At 47.8% G+C, this 21097-nt stretch overlaps 1 protein-coding gene across 1 annotated transcript in view; it reads left to right on the top strand.

Annotated features, from left to right (window-relative positions):
- Window positions 1–21097, top strand: part of MYO15A (myosin XVA) — a 1426381-nt gene that overhangs the window by 1171883 nt on the left and 233401 nt on the right. Inside the window, exon 53 of the mRNA XM_078662701.1 lies at window positions 520–593. Coding sequence (XP_078518827.1) covers window positions 520–593 — 74 coding nt within the window. The remainder of the gene's footprint in view (window positions 1–519; window positions 594–21097) is intronic.

Raw genomic sequence — 21097 nt, 5'->3', positions numbered from 1 at the left:
GACCTGTAGCGAGATGCGTGAGCTATGTCCTAGGCCACCACGGCGTTCTCACTACTTACCTGTAATTGTGCTGCCCGACTTGCCTTCTTGACTCTCGCATGCTTGTTGATTTATTTTCCTTTGCTGTATTATGTATTTCTTGTTTTTATTGCACTTTGTTCATTTTTTTTTTTCTTTGACTTTATAATTCTCCTATATTGGAAAATGGCACTCTGTATTTCTGATCAACCATGCCTGAACTATCCCGCTCCTGCATTGCTCTTCTTCAATTGACGTGTATGGCATCGTCCAATAATACGCATCTATTGTTCTGGTTTGTTGTAACCTACTGTGCATTCTATTTGGTGCCGAATAAAAGTCTTTATAAAAAAAAAAAGGAAGGTGCATAGAAGGAAGAGTGGCTTTTATGGGGATCCCAAGCTGTTCTTGTATCACATATGTATTAACGACCCACCTGCCATCATTGCTGTGTATGCTTGAATTGGACTTGCAATGAATACGTGGAACTCTCTTTTTCAGCTATCATGAGGTTCATGGGAGATCAACCGCTGAAAGGCCAGACTGAGCTTGATGCTGTGTGCTTCATGTTGAAGGTAACTAGGGAATACATTGATCAATTAAGCAACTTTTGTGTGACTAAGCGATGTATTTACATCCCATTTTTACCTGCCTTGTGGCTCAGTGGCAGTGATGCTGCTTTGATGTTTCCCTACACAGAGGTGGGCATCTGAAAGCACAGTGAGGTCCTTTTCATTTCAGTAATTAAGTGTAAAAGAGGAAAAATTGCCTGGCGCAATACGTTCTGCACACCAGTTATCCTACAGATTACATATTTTCAAAATTATTTAATAGCTTGAAGATACTTGCCTATCATTAGATAATCAGTTTACTAGTGAAATATTTACAAAGATGTTGGCTTGTCTGGAAGTGCTTATTTATTTCTAAATATACAAATCAGTCCATATAGTTTTGTGAATCTTATTATTGTGGTAGAAGTAGAGATTGTTCCACAGAAGAGTTGATAATATTAATCTATAAATTCTTTAGCTCTTGTACATTCAAAGCACCTTCTAAACCACAGTCCACATTGGTCAGGTTTTCTTCTCAATAACCTTCAAATGCAGCAAACCATTCATTTAGTTTTCTTCTACCAGCCCAATTTATCAACCTTTAAACATGTCTCATGGGTTATTCTGCTATTTCAAGGTTTTGTATTCATTTCACCACATTTAATTTTCACTGTCATTACCGCAGTGTCTCAATTTTTGCATACAGCTAAAATCTGGGATAGTAGTACATGAATGGATGTTACTTCTTGTATTAATACTATAATATTTGCCTGAACTGTGTCAAAAACACAACCCTTGTTGTAGTTGTGAAGTGCTAATAGACAAACACATTTATTGTATGTAACCACTTCAGAATAGAGCATGAGACTTTTCTGTTTGTGTAACCCTGACACTACAATCATGTTATAGATTTTTCAATATTTGTAAGTAATTTTTTAGTTTTCTAAATTTCTATTTTGCCAATTTTTATGCAACATGAGTATAATCTGTGGAAATATATATGATATTGTATAAATGAATAACGTTAATATTCAGCATTATAACTCCACCTTGGGTCTTTCCGGACCTGCCTTTATTTAAAGTACTGTGAAGTTGTTCATGAGGCAGGCAGAACTATGTAAACCCTGAAGTCATTATGTCCACTTCTTGTTATTATGATCAGTGGTGTCCCAATGGGTGATATGGCAGCAATATTTAGTGTTATCTACCGGTTGATGATTCTGCCATCTCATCTAGGTGATGAACTACCTATTTTAACCTCAGACCGAACCCATGAATGTTATGTGTCTGAATGACTACTTAATGGATTGGAATATCTAGTGCTTTGGATAGATAGTTTACGAACGTGTTGAAAGAGAGTATTGCAGTGCTCTTATTCGGCATTGCACACATTTACAGGATTCACTAAGGGTGTAAATTGGACCAAGGCCATGGTTATTTTTAGATGTGATACAAGCATAACTGGTTCCTGGGCATTCTTTGTTTATAGCATTTAGAAGCTTACTGCGCACTTGAAGACAGAATGACCTTTCGCAATGTACGCCAGCTCCTAGTTTGCGACCTAGGTTGTTATCCCTGCCAATAGAGTGGATTCATTCTCAGGCAGACAGCAATACAGAGTAAGATTTGGGGTTTTAAGAGGTGACTACAGGTTTTGCCAGGCCTTGCCTTTTTCCACCCATTTGCTTAATACATATCTGAAAGCAATCATGAGCATACCACACAGCACACTGGGCTTCACATTGTATTCTTACATGAATGTTATGAAAGCCTCTCTCTGCATAACCCTTGTGTAACCCTTCTGTTCTTTAATGCTGACACATCTTCAGTATCGAATGGGAAATAGCAGCCTTACATTAAATGTGTCCGATTTTTAAGCTAATTTTGCCATAGATCCCTACCTTTAATAGTGTGGTAGTGAATAGTGCATCTTTACTATTTTTTATATGTAAGAACTTTAAAAAAAATGTTTTATTGCTTTTATTAAACATTGAGCAGACATACATCTCAGTGGACACATGGTCACCACCCTTGGGGTACATCTCGTATATACATTTCATACTTTTTATTATGTAGGCAAGGATCATCGATCACGCTCATCCATTCTTTACAGTCATTTATGCGCCCCTACAAATTCCTGTCTTTAATTGCATTTAGATAGCCTATGCTGTCAAATACTCTATTTCGGCTCCCATGCACCACTCGATTCCTGGCACCTCTGCTCTTTTGGTCTTTTGTGGGAAACAATTGTCTTGTAATGTCCCTTTCTTGCAACTATTAATCCCAAAATGCAGTGTTTTTCCATCTAAAAAATTACACCACCGGGGTACCCAGAACTATGAATTGAGGTGTGAAAAGGATTTTGAATTCCCCTATGGCTCCCACTTCTCCCAATATATTGTTCCATTATTCTTGGAGATGCTTAATACCCAGATTGTATACAGACAAGTTCTTTCATCCCTACCACACTTCCCACAGTTAGGCATCAGGGGCCGCCCCAGCATGCAGAATCTACTTCTTTCATAGTTATCTCAATGCATGAGCTTGAACTCGATTGAACGCAACCTCACCTTGATACTTACCTTTCTAAGCTGCATCAAGGCAGCTTTCCAGTCAGGATCTTCCATTGCATTGTGATCTCTGTCCCATTTATGTCAGAGAGCTGTCAAACTGTCTGGCATGTTGTGGATTAGGGTTTTATACATGGATGATACTGTCCCCTTTCTAACTTCCCCCAACCCAATCTGGTTTTCTAGCGGGGTGTAGTTAGGGAACTCAGACCAAACACATACATCAGCTCGCAGGGGGTGTGTGATCTACATGTATTCATAAACCTGTGTGTGTGATATGCCGTACTCCTTCCATAGTTTTTTAATATTGCCCTACTTCACCATGTCCTTGGCGATTCCAATCACCGTGCAGATCCATGTATCTTACTCACTTCTTTTAGCATGTTCCTTTCCCATAGTGGTGTTTCCATTGTGACTTTGCCTTTCCATCCCAGATAAGCTGTCACTTTGTCCCAGCGGTACAAAAAGGGGTGGTGATGGACGGAGTATCTGAATCAATCAAACACTCACACCCAGTCAAAAGATCTGGGTTTAATCCATCACCGTTCTTTAGCCCACTCTGCCACCCCAGTTCAGACATGGCTATATGCAAATCAGTCTGACCCTGTGCCTCATGGGAACAGTCCAGCCCGAACTGCCAAGCCATGCCTTCCCTGGACCGGAAACAAGCTTCCGAGGACCGGTTTCTGGCATTCCAGCCTTCTTCAGCCCGGCTTGCTTGAATCCAGTGGCAAAGTGAGCAAGGGACTCACGTCTGAGCATACCCTGCCACACTTATGGCGGCCAAAAGCGGTACACAAGGGGGTGGTGATGGACGGAGTATCTGAATCAATCAAACACTCACACCCAGTCAAAAGATCTGGGTTTAATCCATCACCGTTCTTTAGCCCACTCTGCCACCCCAGTTCAGACATGGCTATATGCAAATCAGTCTGACCCTGTGCCTCATGGGAACAGTCCAGCCCGAACTGCCAAACCATGCTTTCCCTGGACCGGAAACAAGCTTCCGAGGACCGGTTTCTGGCATTCCAGCCTTCTTCAGTCCGGCTTGCTTGAATCCAGTGGCAAAGTGAGCAAGGGACTCACGTCTGAGCATACCCTGCCACACTTATGGCGGCCAAAAGCGGTACAAAAGGGGGTGGTGATGGACGGAGTATCGGAATCAATCAAACACTCACACCCAGTCAAAAGATCTGGGTTTAATCCATCACCGTTCTTTAGCCCACTCTGCCACCCCAGTTCAGACATGGCTATATGCAAATCAGTCTGACCCTGTGCCTCATGGGAACAGTCCAGCCCGAACTGCCAAGCCATGCCTTCCCTGGACCGGAAACAAGCTTCCGAGGACTGGTTTCTGGCATTCCAGCCTTCTTCAGCCCGGCTTGCTTGAATCCAGTGGCAAAGTGAGCAAGGGACTCACGTCTGAGCATACCCTGCCACACTTATGGCGGCCAAAAGCGGTACAAAAGGGGGTGGTGATGGACGGAGTATCAGAATCAATCAAACACTCACACCCAGTCAAAAGATCTGGGTTTAATCCATCACCGTTCTTTAGCCCACTCTGCCACCCCAGTTCAGACATGGCTATATGCAAATCAGTCTGACCCTGTGCCTCATGGGAACAGTCCAGCCCGAACTGCCAAGCCATGCCTTCCCTGGACCGGAAACAAGCTTCTGAGGACCGGTTTCTGGCATTCCAGCCTTCTTCAGCCCGGCTTGCTTGAATCCAGTGGCAAAGTGAGCAAGGGACTCACGTCTGAGCATACCCTGCCACACTTATGGCGGCCAAAAGCGGTACAAAAGGGGGTGGTGATGGACGGAGTATCTGAATCAATCAAACACTCACACCCAGTCAAAAGATCTGGGTTTAATCCATCACCGTTCTTTAGCCCACTCTGCCACCCCAGTTCAGACATGGCTATATGCAAATCAGTCTGACCCTGTGCCTCATGGGAACAGTCCAGCCCGAACTGCCAAGCCATGCCTTCCCTGGACCGGAAACAAGCTTCCGAGGACCGGTTTCTGGCATTCCAGCCTTCTTCAGCCCGGCTTGCTTGAATCCAGTGGCAAAGTGAGCAAGGGACTCACGTCTGAGCATACCCTGCCACACTTATGGCGGCCAAAAGCGGTACAAAAGGGGGTGGGGATGGACGGAGTATCTGCATCAATCAAACACTCACACCCAGTCAAAAGATCTGGGTTTAATCCATCACCGTTCTTTAGCCCACTCTGCCACCCCAGTTCAGACATGGCTATATGCAAATCAGTCTGACCCTGTGCCTCATGGGAACAGTCCAGCCCAAACTGCCAAGCCATGCCTTCCCTGGACCGGAAACAACCTTCCGAGGACCGGTTGCATATAGCCATGTTTGAAATAGGGTGGCTGAGTGGGCTAAAGAATGGTGATGGATTAAACCCAGATCAGTTGACTGGGGGAGAGTGTTTGATTTGCTCAAACGCTCCGTCCCTCATCCCCTTTTGTATCGCTTTGTTCGCCCTAAGTGTGGCAGGGTATGCTCAGACGTGAGTCCCTTGCTCACTTGGCCACTGGATTCAAGATAGCCTGGCTGATGAGGATTATGAATCCGAAACCGGTCCCAAGATGCTCGTTTCCGGTCCATGGAAGACATGGCTTGGCAGTTCGGGCTGTACTGTTCCCATGAGGCATAGGGTCAGACTGATTTGCATATAGCCATGTTTGAAATGGGGTGGCTGAGTGGGCTAAAGAATAGTGATGGATTAAACCCAGATCATTTGACTGGAGGTGAGTGTTTGATTTGCTCAAACGCTCCGTCCATCATCCCCTTTTGTATCGCTTTGTTCGCCCTAAGTGTGGCAGGGTATGCTCAGACGTGAGTCCCTTGCTCACTTGGCCACTGGATTCAAGATAGCCTGGCTGATGAGGATTATGAATCCGAAACCGGTCCCAGGAGGCTTGTTTCCGGTCCATGGAAGACATGGCTTGGCAGTTCGGGCTGTACTGTTCCCATGAGGCACAGGGTCAGACTGATTTGCATATAGCCATGTTTGAAATGGGGTGGCTGAGTGGGCTAAAGAATGGTGATGGATTAAACCCAGATCAGTTGACTGGGGGTGAGTGTTTGATTTGCTCAAACGCTCCGTCCATCATCCCCTTTTGTATCGCTTTGTTCGCCCTAAGTGTGGCAGGGTATGCTCAGACGTGAGTCCCTTGCTCACTTGGCCACTGGATTCAAGATTGCCTGGCTGATGAGGATTATGAATCCGAAACCGGTCCCAGGATGCTTGTTTCCGGTCCATGGAAGACATGGCTTGGCAGTTCGGGCTGTACTGTTCCCATGAGGCACAGGGTCAGACTGATTTGCATATAGCCATGTTTGAAATGGGGTGGCTGAGTGGGCTAAAGAATGGTGATGGATTAAACCCAGATCAGTTGACTGGGGGTGAGTGTTTGATTTGCTCAAACGCTCCGTCCATCATCCCCTTTTGTATCGCTTTGTTCGCCCTAAGTGTGGCAGGGTATGCTCAGACGTGAGTCCCTTGCTCACTTGGCCACTGGATTCAAGATAGCCTGGCTGATGAGGATTATGAATCCGAAACCGGTCCCAGGATGCTTGTTTCCGGTCCATGGAAGACATGGCTTGGCAGTTCGGGCTGTACTGTTCCCATGAGGCACAGGGTCAGACTGATTTGTATATAGCCATGTTTGAAATGGGGTGGCTGAGTGGGCTAAAGAATGGTGATGGATTAAACCCAGATCAGTTGACTGGGGGTGAGTGTTTGATTTGCTCAAACGCTCCGTCCATCATCCCCTTTTGTATCGCTTTATTCGCCCTAAGTGTGGCAGGGTATGCTCAGACGTGAGTCCCTTGCTCACTTGGCCACTGGATTCAAGATAGCCTGGCTGATGAGGATTATGAATCCGAAACCGGTCCCAGGATGCTTGTTTCCGGTCCATGGAAGACATGGCTTGGCAGTTCGGGCTGTACTGTTCCCATGAGGCACAGGGTCAGACTGATTTGCATATAGCCATGTTTGAAATGGGGTGGCTGAGTGGGCTAAAGAATGGTGATGGATTAAACCCAGATCAGTTGACTGGGCGTGAGTGTTTCGTCCATCATCCCCTTTTGTATCGCTTTGTTCACCCTAAGTGTGGCAGCGTATGCTCAGACATGAGTCCCTTGCTCACTTGGCCACTGGATTCAAGATAGCCTGGCTGATGAGGATTATGAATCCGAAACCGGTCCCAGGAAGCTTGTTTCCGGTCCATGGAAGACATGGCTTGGCAGTTCGGGCTGTACTGTTCCCATGAGGCACAGGGTCAGACTGATTTGCATATAGCCATGTTTGAAATGGGGTGGCTGAGTGGGCTAAAGAATGGTGATGGATTAAACCCAGATCAGTTGACTGGGGGTGAGTGTTTGATTTGCTCAAACGCTCCGTCCATCATCCCCTTTTGTATCGCTTTGTTCGCCCTAAGTGTGGCAGGGTATGCTCAGACGTGAGTCCCTTGCTCACTTGGCCACTGGATTCAAGATAGCCTGGCTGATGAGGATTATGAATCCGAAACCGGTCCCAAGATGCTTGTTTCCGGTCCATGGAAGACATGGCTTGGCAGTTCGGGCTGTACTGTTCCCATGAGGCACAGGGTCAGACTGATTTGCATATAGCTATGTTTGAAATGGGGTGGCTGAGTGGGCTAAAGAATGGTGATGGATTAAACCCAGATCAATTGACTGGGGGTGAGTGTTTGATTTGCTCAAACGCTCCGTCCATCATCCCCTTTTGTATCGCTTTGTTCGCCCTAAGTGTGGCAGGGTATGCTCAGACGTGAGTCCCTTGCTCACTTGGCCACTGGATTCAAGATAGCCTGGCTGATGAGGATTATGAATCCGAAACCGGTCCCAGGATGCTTGTTTCTGGTCCATGGAAGACATGGCTTTGCAGTTCGGGCTGTACTGTTCCCATGAGGCACAGGGTCAGACTGATTTGCATATAGCCATGTTTGAAATGGGGTGGCTGAGTGGGCTAAAGAATGGTGATGGATTAAACCCAGATCAGTTGACTGAGGTGAGTGTTTGATTTGCTCAAACGCTCCGTCCATCATCCCCTTTTGTGTCACTTTGTCCCAGGCCATCAAGGCCATTTGTGTGGATTGGAAGTTTCCTTTTCCTCTGCCCTCCATAAATATGGTGTGTTTAGTTTGGCATGGAGAACCTCTCTAATTTTACTGCAGCGTCATTGTAAGGTCATAAATGTAGTCATACACTGGTTGCAGTAGAGATGCCTAGTAGTAAGCTCTAAGGTGTAGAAGAGCCAACCCACCAATCTATGTGGTTCGGCACAAGATTTTCAGCACTATCCTCAGTATGATCTTCAAATACCTAGAGTATTGATGTCATTGTTCTGGTAGGGTTCACTGCATACAAGAGGATGTACTCTTCATGCTGTGAAAATGTCTCTCCTGACACATCTACTCCTGTGGCAAATCATTCAGTGTTTTCACACAACCTAACCCAACATGCTAGGGGCTCAATGCACAAGCCAAAAAGTAATAGGGAGCGTGGGCATCCCTGTCTTATCCACCTTTCCAGCAGGTGCTGCTCCATTTACCCTAACAGTCACTGTTGGATCCAGATATAGGAGCGTGCTTCATCAACAGAAGCTCGGGCTGAACCCAAATCGCCTTACTACCTAAAAAAGATATGACCAGTGTATGGAATCAAATGCCTTTTCTTCATCTAATGAGTATGGCAAGAGGTTCCTTTAAGTTCTTAATTGTATCCATTTAATTATGCAGGCTAAATGTAAGAATCTTAAGCAGGATAGTGTCTCCTTGAGCTCACTTTGGAGAGCAGAGTAGAAAGTAAAAATAGTTAGTCTAACCAGATACTAGGATGGATCAACGTCCCCTGTTGTTCTTCAGTAACTTCCCCTCCTTATAGCAGGTTTGTAATAAAGGCCAGTCTGAAGGGCTCAGATTTTGTATGTTTCCTGAGGCAGAGATGGCTGGGGTATATCTTCAAATTGGGGCTCAAATTGATCCCAGGTCTTGGTCTTTGTACTACTATGGACCTTCCACCAAACGTTAGTTTCAACACTGGATATTTAAGTAGATTTGAAGAGGCAGATCGAAGAACTCTATATCTCACACAAATAGAGAGACAGACATATATTTGTCATACACCCTGCAACACAATACCAGACAACCACACTAAAGTGCCTGTTCCTGTGTTCATATGACTTATATTCCGGGAATAATAATGGAATAGCCACTTTAGTATGTTTTTGAGATTGAAGAACTCTGCCTGGCATGTAGTGGAGTGCCAGTTTTAGGAGACAGCCTAGACCTGGCTTATGTGTTTTGTAACTTATTTCTTGATTCTACTGAGTTCCAGTTGAGTGGCTTTTAAGCATGCTTCAATTGTTTGGTTTCTATGCATGCTTCAAATTCATGCTTCAAATGGTCTGGTTTTCAGAGCATATGATATAGTGTATCTACCCAATTCTGCTTTCTTTCTTTGCAATTTGCCAATAGGCTTTTTTCATTGACTGGTTTAGATGAGGTTGCAGTAATCAACCATTATTGAGGCTCTGATTATCTCCGCTGTGTTTTGTGTGAACCAGTAGGAGGATTTTTCTGAAGTGTACAAAGCTGAAAATTGACACTCATATCAATGCATTGAACTGTTGAGCTAAGATGAGATCTGCATTTTACCTTTCTGGTATGTGATCTAGAGTGATTTCTGTCTTATTGCCTTGATTTCTGTAGAGTCTTACCGAACGCTGAGATGTACATTTTTAATACATTTTTAATACATTTTTAGAATTTTTTTTATTCTTTGATCAAAAGGTAGACACGTTGAAAGCACATAGAAATATTTTATTGAATGTCCACTTCATTTTCATTGCAGAAACAAATAAGGGTGTCACCTTCATACATTAGAAAAGGTGCTCTGTAGTTTTCCATTTCTCTGGTTAGTGAGTGCATGTACATATTAATGGCAAATTGTAGCTCTTGTATCATTGATTTCTTGTGTACGAAATTCTTCCCATGCCAACGGAGCATAATGCAGTCTACAGACTATTCTGCAGTATATAGTAATAGATCTATTTTTCTGCATCCTATTGTCATATACTCATCGCCAACATTGAACCTGGGAGTCTACATTAGGCATGTTGGCAACAGCATTTGTAGAGCAATGCCTTTAGAACAACCATCTCTAACGTGTAACTATGTTAACAGAGTGGTCAGCAAAATATGATTTACCAACCTTGAGCACAAGTGTTGTCTTGGTTCTTCCTAGCCTAATTTCTTTTCTTTATTTTATTAGGTTCATTTTCCAGCTCACGTTTTTTTTTTTATTTCACAAGGAATCCCTAAAACCACAATACACAGTGGCATTACACTAAAAATAAAGTTAAAAAGCAAACTAAGAAAATACATGAACATTACATACCAGTACTACAACTAGAAACATTGAAGATCTCAGTCTCTCACTTAATATAAAAATCATAATGAATAGTTAATGCATTTTGAAAAAGATAAGACGTGATTTGCACCTGTCAGTAAAACAATTGACATGTAATAGCACATGGAATCCCTTGAGCAAATATTGTTTCAGCTAAGCAGCAAGAGCAAAATGTAAAAAAAATAGTTTTCTTCTTTCTCCCATTTGCAAATTATGGTTTCTAAAGGGAGCTTTAAAATGTGCACGCTCATAATAAGGCTGTTTGGTCCGCTCAATCCTTATTTTCAATTTGTACCATTCCAGAACATCTTGAGTGATAAATGGAAAATAACTTTGGATCCAACCAAATAACATTTATGAAATACTTGGATATTCTGGATAACAGTGTAAAAGCATTCCTTGGTCAATTTCTTCTGGCCTTCCTAGAAGACTGGAACCCATACCTAACTTGTACAATTACAATTTTACAGAGCACTGCCAGCGAATTTGTGTAGCGGAGGAGTGCTCCATTATATCAGCTAATATTTGACAACTGACGGTGACCCTAGAATTGGACGGAAATGAAAATTAAAACTTTAGTGGATAATCACTGCCATGGATCTTAGAGACACCCACTATTTGATAAATAATTCGGGGGCATATTATCAAGAACAGCGTTAACAATATCACCGGTTTAGCGGCAGAAAACTGCCCGAACTGCCAAGCCATGCCTTCCCTGGACCGGAAACAAGCTTCCGAGGACCGGTTTCTGGCATTACAGCCGTCTTCAGCCCGGCTTGCTTGAATCCAGTGGCAAAGTGAGCAAGGGACTCACGTCTGAGCATACCCTGCCACACTTATGGCGGCCAAAGCGGTACAAAAGGGGGTGGTGATGGACGGAGCATCTGAACCAATCAAACACTCACACCCAGTCAAAAGATCTGGGTTGAATCCATCACCGTTCTTTAGCCCACTCTGCCACCCCAGTTCAGACATGGCTATATGCAAATCAGTCTGACCCTGTGCCTCATGGGAACAGTCCAGCCCGAACTGCCAAGCCATGCCTTCCCTGGACCGGAAACCAGCTTCCGAGGACCGTTTTCTGGCATTACAGCCGTCTTCAGCCCGGCTTGCTTGAATCCAGTGGCAAAGTGAGCAAGGGACTCACGTCTGAGCATACCCTGCCACACTTATGGCGGGCAAAGCGGTACAAAAGGGGGTGGTGATGGACGGCGCATCTGAACCAATCAAACACTCACACCCAGTCAAAAGATCTGGGTTGAATCCATCACCGTTCTTTAGCCCACTCTGCCACCCCAGTTCAGACATGGCTATATGCAAATCAGTCTGACCCTGTGCCTCATGGGAACAGTCCAGCCCGAACTGCCAAGCAATGGCTTCCCTGGACCGGAAACAAGCTTCCGTGGACCGGTTTCTGGCATTACAGCTGTCTTCAGCCCGGCTTGCTTGAATCCAGTGGCAAAGTGAGCAAGGGACTCGCGTCTGAGCATACCCTGCCACACTTATGGCGGCCAAAGCGGTACAAAAGGGGGTGGTGATCGACGGAGCATCTGAACCAATCAAACACTCACACCCAGTCAAAAGATCTGGGTTGAATCCATCACCGTTCTTTAGCCCACTCTGACACCCCAGTTCAGACATGGCTATATGCAAATCAGTCTGACCCTGTGCCTCATGGGAACAGTCCAGCCCGAACTGCCAAGCCATGCCTTCCCTGGACCGGAAACAAGCTTCCGAGGACTGGTTTCTGGCATTACAGCCGTCTTCAGCCCGTCTTGCTTGAATCCAGTGGCAAAGTGAGCAAGGGACTCACGTCTGAGCATACCCTGCCACACTTATGGCGGCCAAAAGCGGTACAAAAGGGGGTGGAGATGGACGGAGCATCTGAACCAACTCTTCAGCATCGTCAAGGAGTTCTCCAACCCCAGCACCGGCAACAACGACATCACCCCGTCACAAGATCTCTGCAACTCCCTCGCCTCATTCTTCCACCGCAAGATTGCCGACATCCACAACAGCTTCGGCGCACCTTCCTCGCACCCAACCGTCGAACCATCGCACCCCACCGCCACCCTCCGCACCTGGACCGCAGTGACCACCGAAGACACAGCCCGTATGATGAACACCATCCACTCCGGATCTCCAACTGACCCCTGCCCCCACCACGTCTTCAACAATGCTGACTCCACCATCGCACCCCAACTCCGAGACGTCATCAACACCTCCTTTGACACCGCCACCTTCCCGGAGAGCTGGAAGCATGCCGAGCTCAGCGCCCTACTGAAGAAACCAACAGCGGACCCCACCGACCTCAAAAACTTCCGCCCCATCTCGCTCCTCCCTTTTCCTGCCAAAGTCATCGAGAAGATCGCCAACAGACAGCTTGCCGCCTTCCTCGAGACTAATGGATGCCTCGACCCCTCGCAGTCCAGCTTCAGAGCCAACCACAGCACCGAGACCGCCCTCATCGCAGCCACCGACGACATCCGAGCCCTTCTCGACAACGGGGAAACAGCGTCACTCATCCTCCTGGACCTCTCCGCCGCGTTCGACACTGTCTGCCACCGCACCCTAATCCAACGCCTCAGCAACACCGGCATCCAAGAGAAGGCACTGAAGTGGATCATCTCGTTCCTCGCTGGAAGAACACAGAGAGTCCGCCTCCCCCCTGTTTCGTTCCGAGGCCACCGAAGTCATCTGCGGCGTCCCGCAAGGATCATCACTCAGCCCCACCCTCTTCAACGTCTACATGAGACCTCTCGCAGCCATCGCACGCCAACACAACCTCAACATCATCTCCTACGCCGACGACACCCAGCTGATCCTCTCCCTCACCAGAGACCCCGACACCGCCAGAACCAGCCTCCACGAAGGGATGAAAAACGTCGCCGAGTGGATGAAGAACAGACACTTGAAACTGAACTCAGACAAGACGGAAGTCCTCATCCTTGGACCATCACCCTCCGCCTGGGACGACTCCTGGTGGCCCCCAGCCCTGGGCACCGCCCCCAAGCCGACAGACCACGCACGCAACCTGGGCTTCATCCTGGACTCCTCCCTCTCGATGACCAGACAAGTCAACGCCGTCTCCTCTTCATGCTTTCACACCCTCCGCATGCTCCGCAAGATCTTCCGATGGATCCCGATCGAAACCAGGAAGACGGTCACCCAGGCCCTCGTCACCAGCCGGCTGGACTACGGAAACACCCTCTACGCCGGAACCACAGCCAAGCTACAGAAAAGACTACAACGCATCCAGAACGCCTCCGCCCGACTCATCCTGGACATCCCTCGACGCAGCCACATCTCCGGCCACCTGAGGAACCTGCACTGGCTCCCCGTCAGCAAGAGGATCACGTTCAGGCTCCTCACCCACGCACACAAGTCTCTCCACGACCTGGGCCCCAAGTACCTCAACGACCACCTGACCTTCCACACGCCCACCCGCCAGCTACGGTCCGCTAGCCTCGCCCTCGCCGCCGTACCACGCATCCAAAGAGCCACCGCCGGAGGCAGATCCTTCTCCTACCTGGCGGCCAAGACATGGAACTCCCTCCCCATCCACCTTCGGCTTACCCAGGACCACCTCGCCTTCAGGAGACAACTCAAGACCTGGCTGTTCGAGCAGTAGCGGCCCCCTTCCCCCAAGCGCCTTGAGACCCTTCCGGGTGAGTAGCGCGCTATACAAGTATTATGATTGATTGATGAGGCACAGGGTCAGACTGATTTGCATATAGCCATGTCTGAACTGGGGTGGCAGAGTGGGCTAAAGAACGGTGATGGATTAAACCCAGATCTTTTGACTGGGTGTGAGTGTTTGATTGGTTCAGATGCTCCGTCCATCACACCCCCTTTTGTACCGCTTTTGGCCGCCATAAGTGTGGCAGGGTATGCTCAGACGTGAGTCCCTTGCTCACTTTGCCACTGGATTCAAGCATGCCGGGCTGAAGACGGCTGTAATGCCAGAAACCGGTCCTCGGAAGGTTGTTTCCGGTCCAGGGAAGGCATGGCTTGGCAGTTCGGGCTGGACTGTTCCCATGAGGCACAGGGTCAGACTGATTTGCATATAGCCATGTCTGACCTGGGGTGGCAGAGTGGGCTAAAGAACGGTGATGGATTAAACCCAGATCTTTTGACTGGGTGTGAGTGTTTGATTAGTTCAGATGCTCCGTCCATCACACCCCCTTTTGTACCGCTTTTGGCCGCCATAAGTGTGGCAGGGTATGCTCAGACGTGAGTCCCTTGCTCACTTTGCCACTGGATTCAAGCAAGCCGGGCTGAAGACGGCTGTAATGCCAGAAACCGGTCCTCGGAAGCTTGTTTCCGGTCCAGGGAAGGCATGGCTTGGCAGTTCGGGCTAGACTGTTCCCATGAGGCACAGGGTCAGACTGATTTGCATATAGCCATGTCTGAACTGGGGTGTCAGAGTGGGCTAAAGAACGGTGATGGATTAAACTCAGATCTTTTGACTGGGTGTGAGTGTTTGATTGGTTCAGATGCTCCGTCCATCACCACCCCCTTTTGTACCGCTTTTGGCCGCCATAAGTGTGGCAGGGTATGCTCAGACGTGAGTCCCTTGCTCACTTTGCCACTGGATTCAAGCAAGACGGGCTGAAGACGGCTGTAATGCCAGAAACCGGTCCTCGGAAGCTTGTTTCCGGTCCAGGGAAGGCATGGCTTGGCAGTTCGGGCTGGACTGTTCCCATGACCGCCCTCAAACACGCAACCCGCAAGCACCACCAGCTCATCCGCACCACCAAGAAGAAATCACTGAAGGATCGACTGGACAACAACGCCCACGACAGCAAGCAACTCTTCAGCATCGTCAAGGAGTTCTCCAACCCCAGCACCGGCAACAACGACATCACCCCGTCACAAGATCTCTGCAACTCCCTCGCCTCATTCTTCCACCGCAAGATTGCCGACATCCACAACAGCTTCGGCGCACCTTCCTCGCACCCAACCGTCGAACCATCGCACCCCACCGCCACCCTCCGCACCTGGACCGCAGTGACCACCGAAGACACAGCCCGCACGATGAACACCATCCACTCCGGATCTCCGACTGACCCCTGCCCCCACCACGTCTTCAACAAGGCTGACTCCACCATCGCACCCCAACTCCGAGACGTCATCAACACCTCCTTCGACACCGCCACCTTCCCGGAGAGCTGGAAGCATGCCGAGCTCAGCGCCCTACTGAAGAAACCAACAGCGGACCCCACCGACCTCAAAAACTTCCGCCCCATCTCGCTCCTCCCTTTTCCTGCCAAAGTCATCGAGAAGATCGCCAACAGACAGCTTGCCGCCTTCCTCGAGACTAATGGATCCCTCGACCCCTCGCAGTCCAGCTTCAGAGCCAACCACAGCACCGAGACCGCCCTCATCGCAGCCACCGACGACATCCGAGCCCTTCTCGACAACGGGGAAACAGCGGCACTCATCCTCCAGGACCTCTCCGCCGCGTTCGACACTGTCTGCCACCGCACCCTAGTCCAACGCCTCAGCAACACCGGCATCCAAGAGAAGGCACTGAAGTGGATCATCTCGTTCCTCGCTGGAAGAACACAGAGAGTCCGCCTCCCCCCTGTTTCGTTCCGAGGCCACCGAAGTCATCTGCGGCGTCCCGCAAGGATCATCACTCAGCCCCACCCTCTTCAACGTCTACATGAGACCTCTCGCAGCCATCGCACGCCAACACAACCTCAACATCATCTCCTACGCCGACGACACCCAGCTGATCCTCTCCCTCACCAGAGACCCCGACACCGCCAGAACCAGCCTCCACGAAGGGATGAAAAACGTCGCAGAGTGGATGAAGAACAGCCACTTGAAACTGAACTCAGACAAGACGGAAGTCCTCATCCTTGGACCATCACCCTCTGCCTGGGACGACTCCTGGTGGCCCCCAGCCCTGGGCACCGCCTCCAAGCCGACAGACCACGCACGCAACCTGGGCTTCATCCTGGACTCCTCCCTCTTGATGACCAGACAAGTCAACGCCGTCTCCTCTTCATGCTTTCACACCCTCCGCATGCTCCGCAAGATCTTCCGATGAATCCCGATCGAAACCAGGAAGACGGTCACCCAGGCCCTCGTCACCAGCCGGCTGGACTACGGAAACACCCTCTACGCCGGAACCACAGCCAAGCTACAGAAAAGACTACAACGCATCCAGAACGCCTCCGCCCGACTCATCCTGGACATCCCTCGACGCAGCCACATCTCCGGCCACCTGAGGAACCTGCACTGGCTCCCCGTCAGCAAGAGGATCACGTTCAGGCTCCTCACCCACGCACACAAGTCTCTCCACGACCTGGGCCCCAAGTACCTCAACGACCGCCTGACCTTCCACACGCCAGCTACGGTCCGCTAGCCTCGCCCTCGCCGCCGTACCACGCATCCGAAGAGCCACCGCCGGAGGCAGATCCTTCTCCTACCTGGCGGCCAAGACATGGAACTCCCTCCCCATCCACCTTCGGCTTACCCAGGACCACCTCGCCTTCAGGAGACAACTCAAGACCTGGCTGTTCGAGCAGTAGCGGCCCCCTTCCCCCAAGCGCCTTGAGACCCTTCCGGGTGAGTAGCGCGCTATACAAGTGTTATGATTGATTGATTGATTGATGAGGCACAGGGTCAGACTGATTTGCATATAGCCATGTCTGAACTGGGGTGGCAGAGTGGGCTAAAGAACGGTGATGGATTAAACCCAGATCTTTTGACTGGGTGTGAGTGTTTGATTGGTTCAGATGCATCGTCCATCACTACCCCCTTTTGTACCACTTTTGGCCGCCATAAGTGTGGCAGGGTATGCTCAGACGTGAGTCCCTTGCTCACTTTGCCACTGGATTCAAGCAAGCCGGGCTGAAGACGGCTGTAATGCCAGAAACCGGTCCTCGGAAGCTTGTTTCCGGTCCAGGGAAGGCATGGCTTGGCAGTTCGGGCTGGACTGTTCCCATGAGGCACAGGGTCAGACTGATTTGCATATAGCCATGTCTGAACTGGGGTGGCAGAGTGGGCTAAAGAACGGTGATGGATTAAACCCAGATCTTTTGACTGGGTGTGAGTGTTTGATTGGTTCAGATGCTCCGTCCATCACCACCCCCTTTTGTACCATGTGAACACCAGAACATGGACTTGTATTGGAATTCTCACAGGCATATTATCAAGGCCATTATCGCCGCTTTAGCAGCAGTTTTCTGCCGCTAAACCGGCGATAATTTTTAATGCCGTTCTTGATAATATGCCCTTCAGTTCCTTTTAGCAGTAGAAACCTAAGGCCATGCTTTGGAAATTTCATCTCCATTTATCAGTCAAGCTGTTTACACTATATTCCCAAAGGGAAAGGCCTGTAAAGATTGATCATCTTCCCTCCTCTGACAAATGCAAAATAATTGATAGCTCAAGTTAGAGAATCTGCAAAGCTTATATCACTGTGGTCACAAAAGGGGGCCCAAGGAAGGAGTTGCTGTCCACAAACAACCTGTGAAGATCTTTGGGTCACAATTAAAGGTAATTTCCTCTTTTCATTTATGTTTTCTACTTTATGATAATGTAGAAATAAGCATCAGTTAGATGTTTTAAGGCTTAAGGGGTGCATGAAACCAGAAATGGGACATCCTTATATTTAGAAACACTTTTTAAAAGGCAGTTAATCATAAACTTATGAAATCTTTTAACCTGGTTGTTAATCAATAACACTAATTTGTTCTTTAGCACATTCTTTTTTTAAACAATTTTATTTTGTGTTTTCAAATGAAAATAAATAAACAAGACACATCGCACAGTCAATCAGACTCACACCTAATGGAAAGAACGAATCACATACATCAGTATACAAAGGGAAGCATTAGCTAAAGCAATTACCACCCCAACCCCCCACACAATGTTCACAGTTCAACAGGGCCATTCATTATCTGAGTCGGAAGAAGACATAATAGGAATATTAGATGTATGCAATGTTCTTGACATCGACATGTGGAGACCTCCTGTTCATTGTAATTGCTTAACCTTGGTGGTGAAGGGGTGCCAGATTGCATCAAATTTGGCCACCCAATCTCGAATATATAGCATTCAACTTCTCCATAGCATAGAGAGCCCAAATCTTTCCCCACCACATAGTTACAAAAGGAGAAAGTGTCTGCCCCAACAGTTGTGCCACACAGAGCTGTGCTGCAAGGAGTAGTTGAGATATAAGGTGGCCCTGCGGGGTCGTTGGGGAAAAAATACGATCCACCACGGGATCGCCCAATAAATACATCTGGGGTTTAAGTGGGAGGAGGACAATGATAAAGGCCCGCATTATACTCTGTATCTCTACCCAGAAAACTGAATCACAGAGCATGCCCACCAAGTATGTAAAATGATTCCCCTCTCACCACAGCCCTTCCAACATAGAGCAGAACCCGTGAACATCTTGGCCAAATGAACAGGTGTTAGGAACTGATGAGTAAGATCTTATAGGCATTCTCTTTATGACGAATATAGATCAACCTCCCCCCCCCCCCCCAAGTGTCATCAGAGAACTCTGTGGGCAAATATCTCTCCCACTGTAACACATAAGCATGTTTCTTAGGTGGAGTCAGCTGCAGCAGATTTCGATAAATCCATGAGATGCCTTTGCAGCACATAGCATTCAAATAGAGAGTCTATAGATGCAGTGTCACATTGACATGCTAGATGTGCATGGGGTTTGCTTACTCACTGAAGTGCCTATGTCAATTTGAAGTCATATCGGCGGGTAAGGGCAAACCTGGCAATCAAAACTTCCCTAGACATCAAATCCCCACCATAAAAAAATTCACTCAGGAGTGGGGCTCGCCCCTGATTCCAGCCAAAGGGACTATGATGAGTCTCACCTGGGGCAAAATCGTGATTGTGCTCCAGGGTGGGCAGGCAGAATGGGTAAGTCGGGAATGCTCTAAGTTGACGCACCTCTCCCTAGTAGGACAAGAGCAACGATGTCAAAAGCAAACAAGCATTTACAATGCAATAGGTCTCGCAGCATTAAAGTTTGAGTTATTGGCATTGTGTATGACAATGCGTTGCATAACTTTTTTAGCAAACTTTGAATTGGTGAGCAGTCAGAGTGTGTGCAAGAGTATGCTGTTCTTGAAAGCAGTGTGGTACAGAGTGCAGGAATTTGGATGACCTGAGCAATGTGGATGATGCACCTCACGCACGGGGCTGACGCAGTTATTATTCACACAGCTCTGATGATGCACCTCACGCACGGGCTCACAGTTGTTATTCACACAGCTCTGATGATGCACCTCACGCACGGGGCTGACGCAGTTTTTATTTACACAGCTCTGATGATGCACCTTAGGCACGGGTTCACAGCTGTTATTATTCACACAGCTCTGATGATGCACCTCCGGCACGGGTTCACAACTGTTATTATTCACACAGCTCTGATGATGCACCTCATGCACGGGGCTGACGCAGTTTTTATTTACACAGCTCTGATGATGCACCTCAGGCACGGGCTCACAGCTGTTATTATTCACACAGCTCTGATGATGCACCTCAGGCACGGGCTCACAGCTGTTATTATTCACACAGCTCTGATGATGCACCTCACGCACGGGGCTGACGCAGTTATTATTCACACAGCTCTGATGATGCACCTCAGGCACGGGCTCACAGCTGTTATTATTCACACAGCTCTGATGATGCACCTCACTCACGGGGCTGACGGAGTTATTATTCACACAGCTCTGATGATGCACCTCAGGCACGGGTTCACAGCTGCTATTATTCACACAGCTCTCATGATGCACCTCACGCACGGGCTCACAGCTGTTAGGCTAGATCGTCCTATTAAAATGGGAGGTGGAATAGCGATTGTCCATAAACAGGAAATTAAGGTCACTGTACTGGATGAGATGTGCACCCCCGAATTAGAACTCTTAATTTTTAAAATTCATATTTCATCAAAAAAGAGTAGAAATGGAGCATTAATATATCGCCCCCCTGGTCCTTGCTCCAATATATCTGTAGTATTGATGGAAGCATTGGCACCCCATATACATGGCAATTCTGATTTCCTACTTCTAGGTTATTTCAACGTCCACAGTGAGCTAGACTACAGTACTGAAGTGCAGATCTGAACTCACTGGGCCTAAAGCAGGTTAACACCGGGCCCACTCATCAGGCGGGACATACGTTAGATTTAGTTCTAACTAATTCCCTGCAGGTTGAATGTATACCCCCCTATCAAGTGGAATGGACAGACCACTTCATCATTGAATTTTACACCCCATTCCTATTTTGCAGACATGAGACATAATGCCCTATCAAGCAAAAGAAGACCTTGGCACAAATTGACCCAACAAGATTTTAATAAAAATTTTGTAGAACCGACCCCTAGCACAAGTGAGAACATTGACACTGTTTTAAACAGATACGAAGAGATGCTATTTAAAACCATAGATGGGATCATTCCATTAAAAACCTTTAAACCTAGACCTGCACGCAAACAGGAAATCTGGTTTTCAGAGCACCT

Source organism: Lissotriton helveticus, chromosome 10 (assembly GCF_964261635.1).
Source record: "Lissotriton helveticus chromosome 10, aLisHel1.1, whole genome shotgun sequence".
NCBI lineage: Eukaryota > Metazoa > Chordata > Amphibia > Caudata > Salamandridae > Lissotriton > Lissotriton helveticus.
The sequence above is the reverse complement of the archived record's forward strand: the minus strand, read 5'-3'. Positions and strand labels throughout refer to the sequence as shown.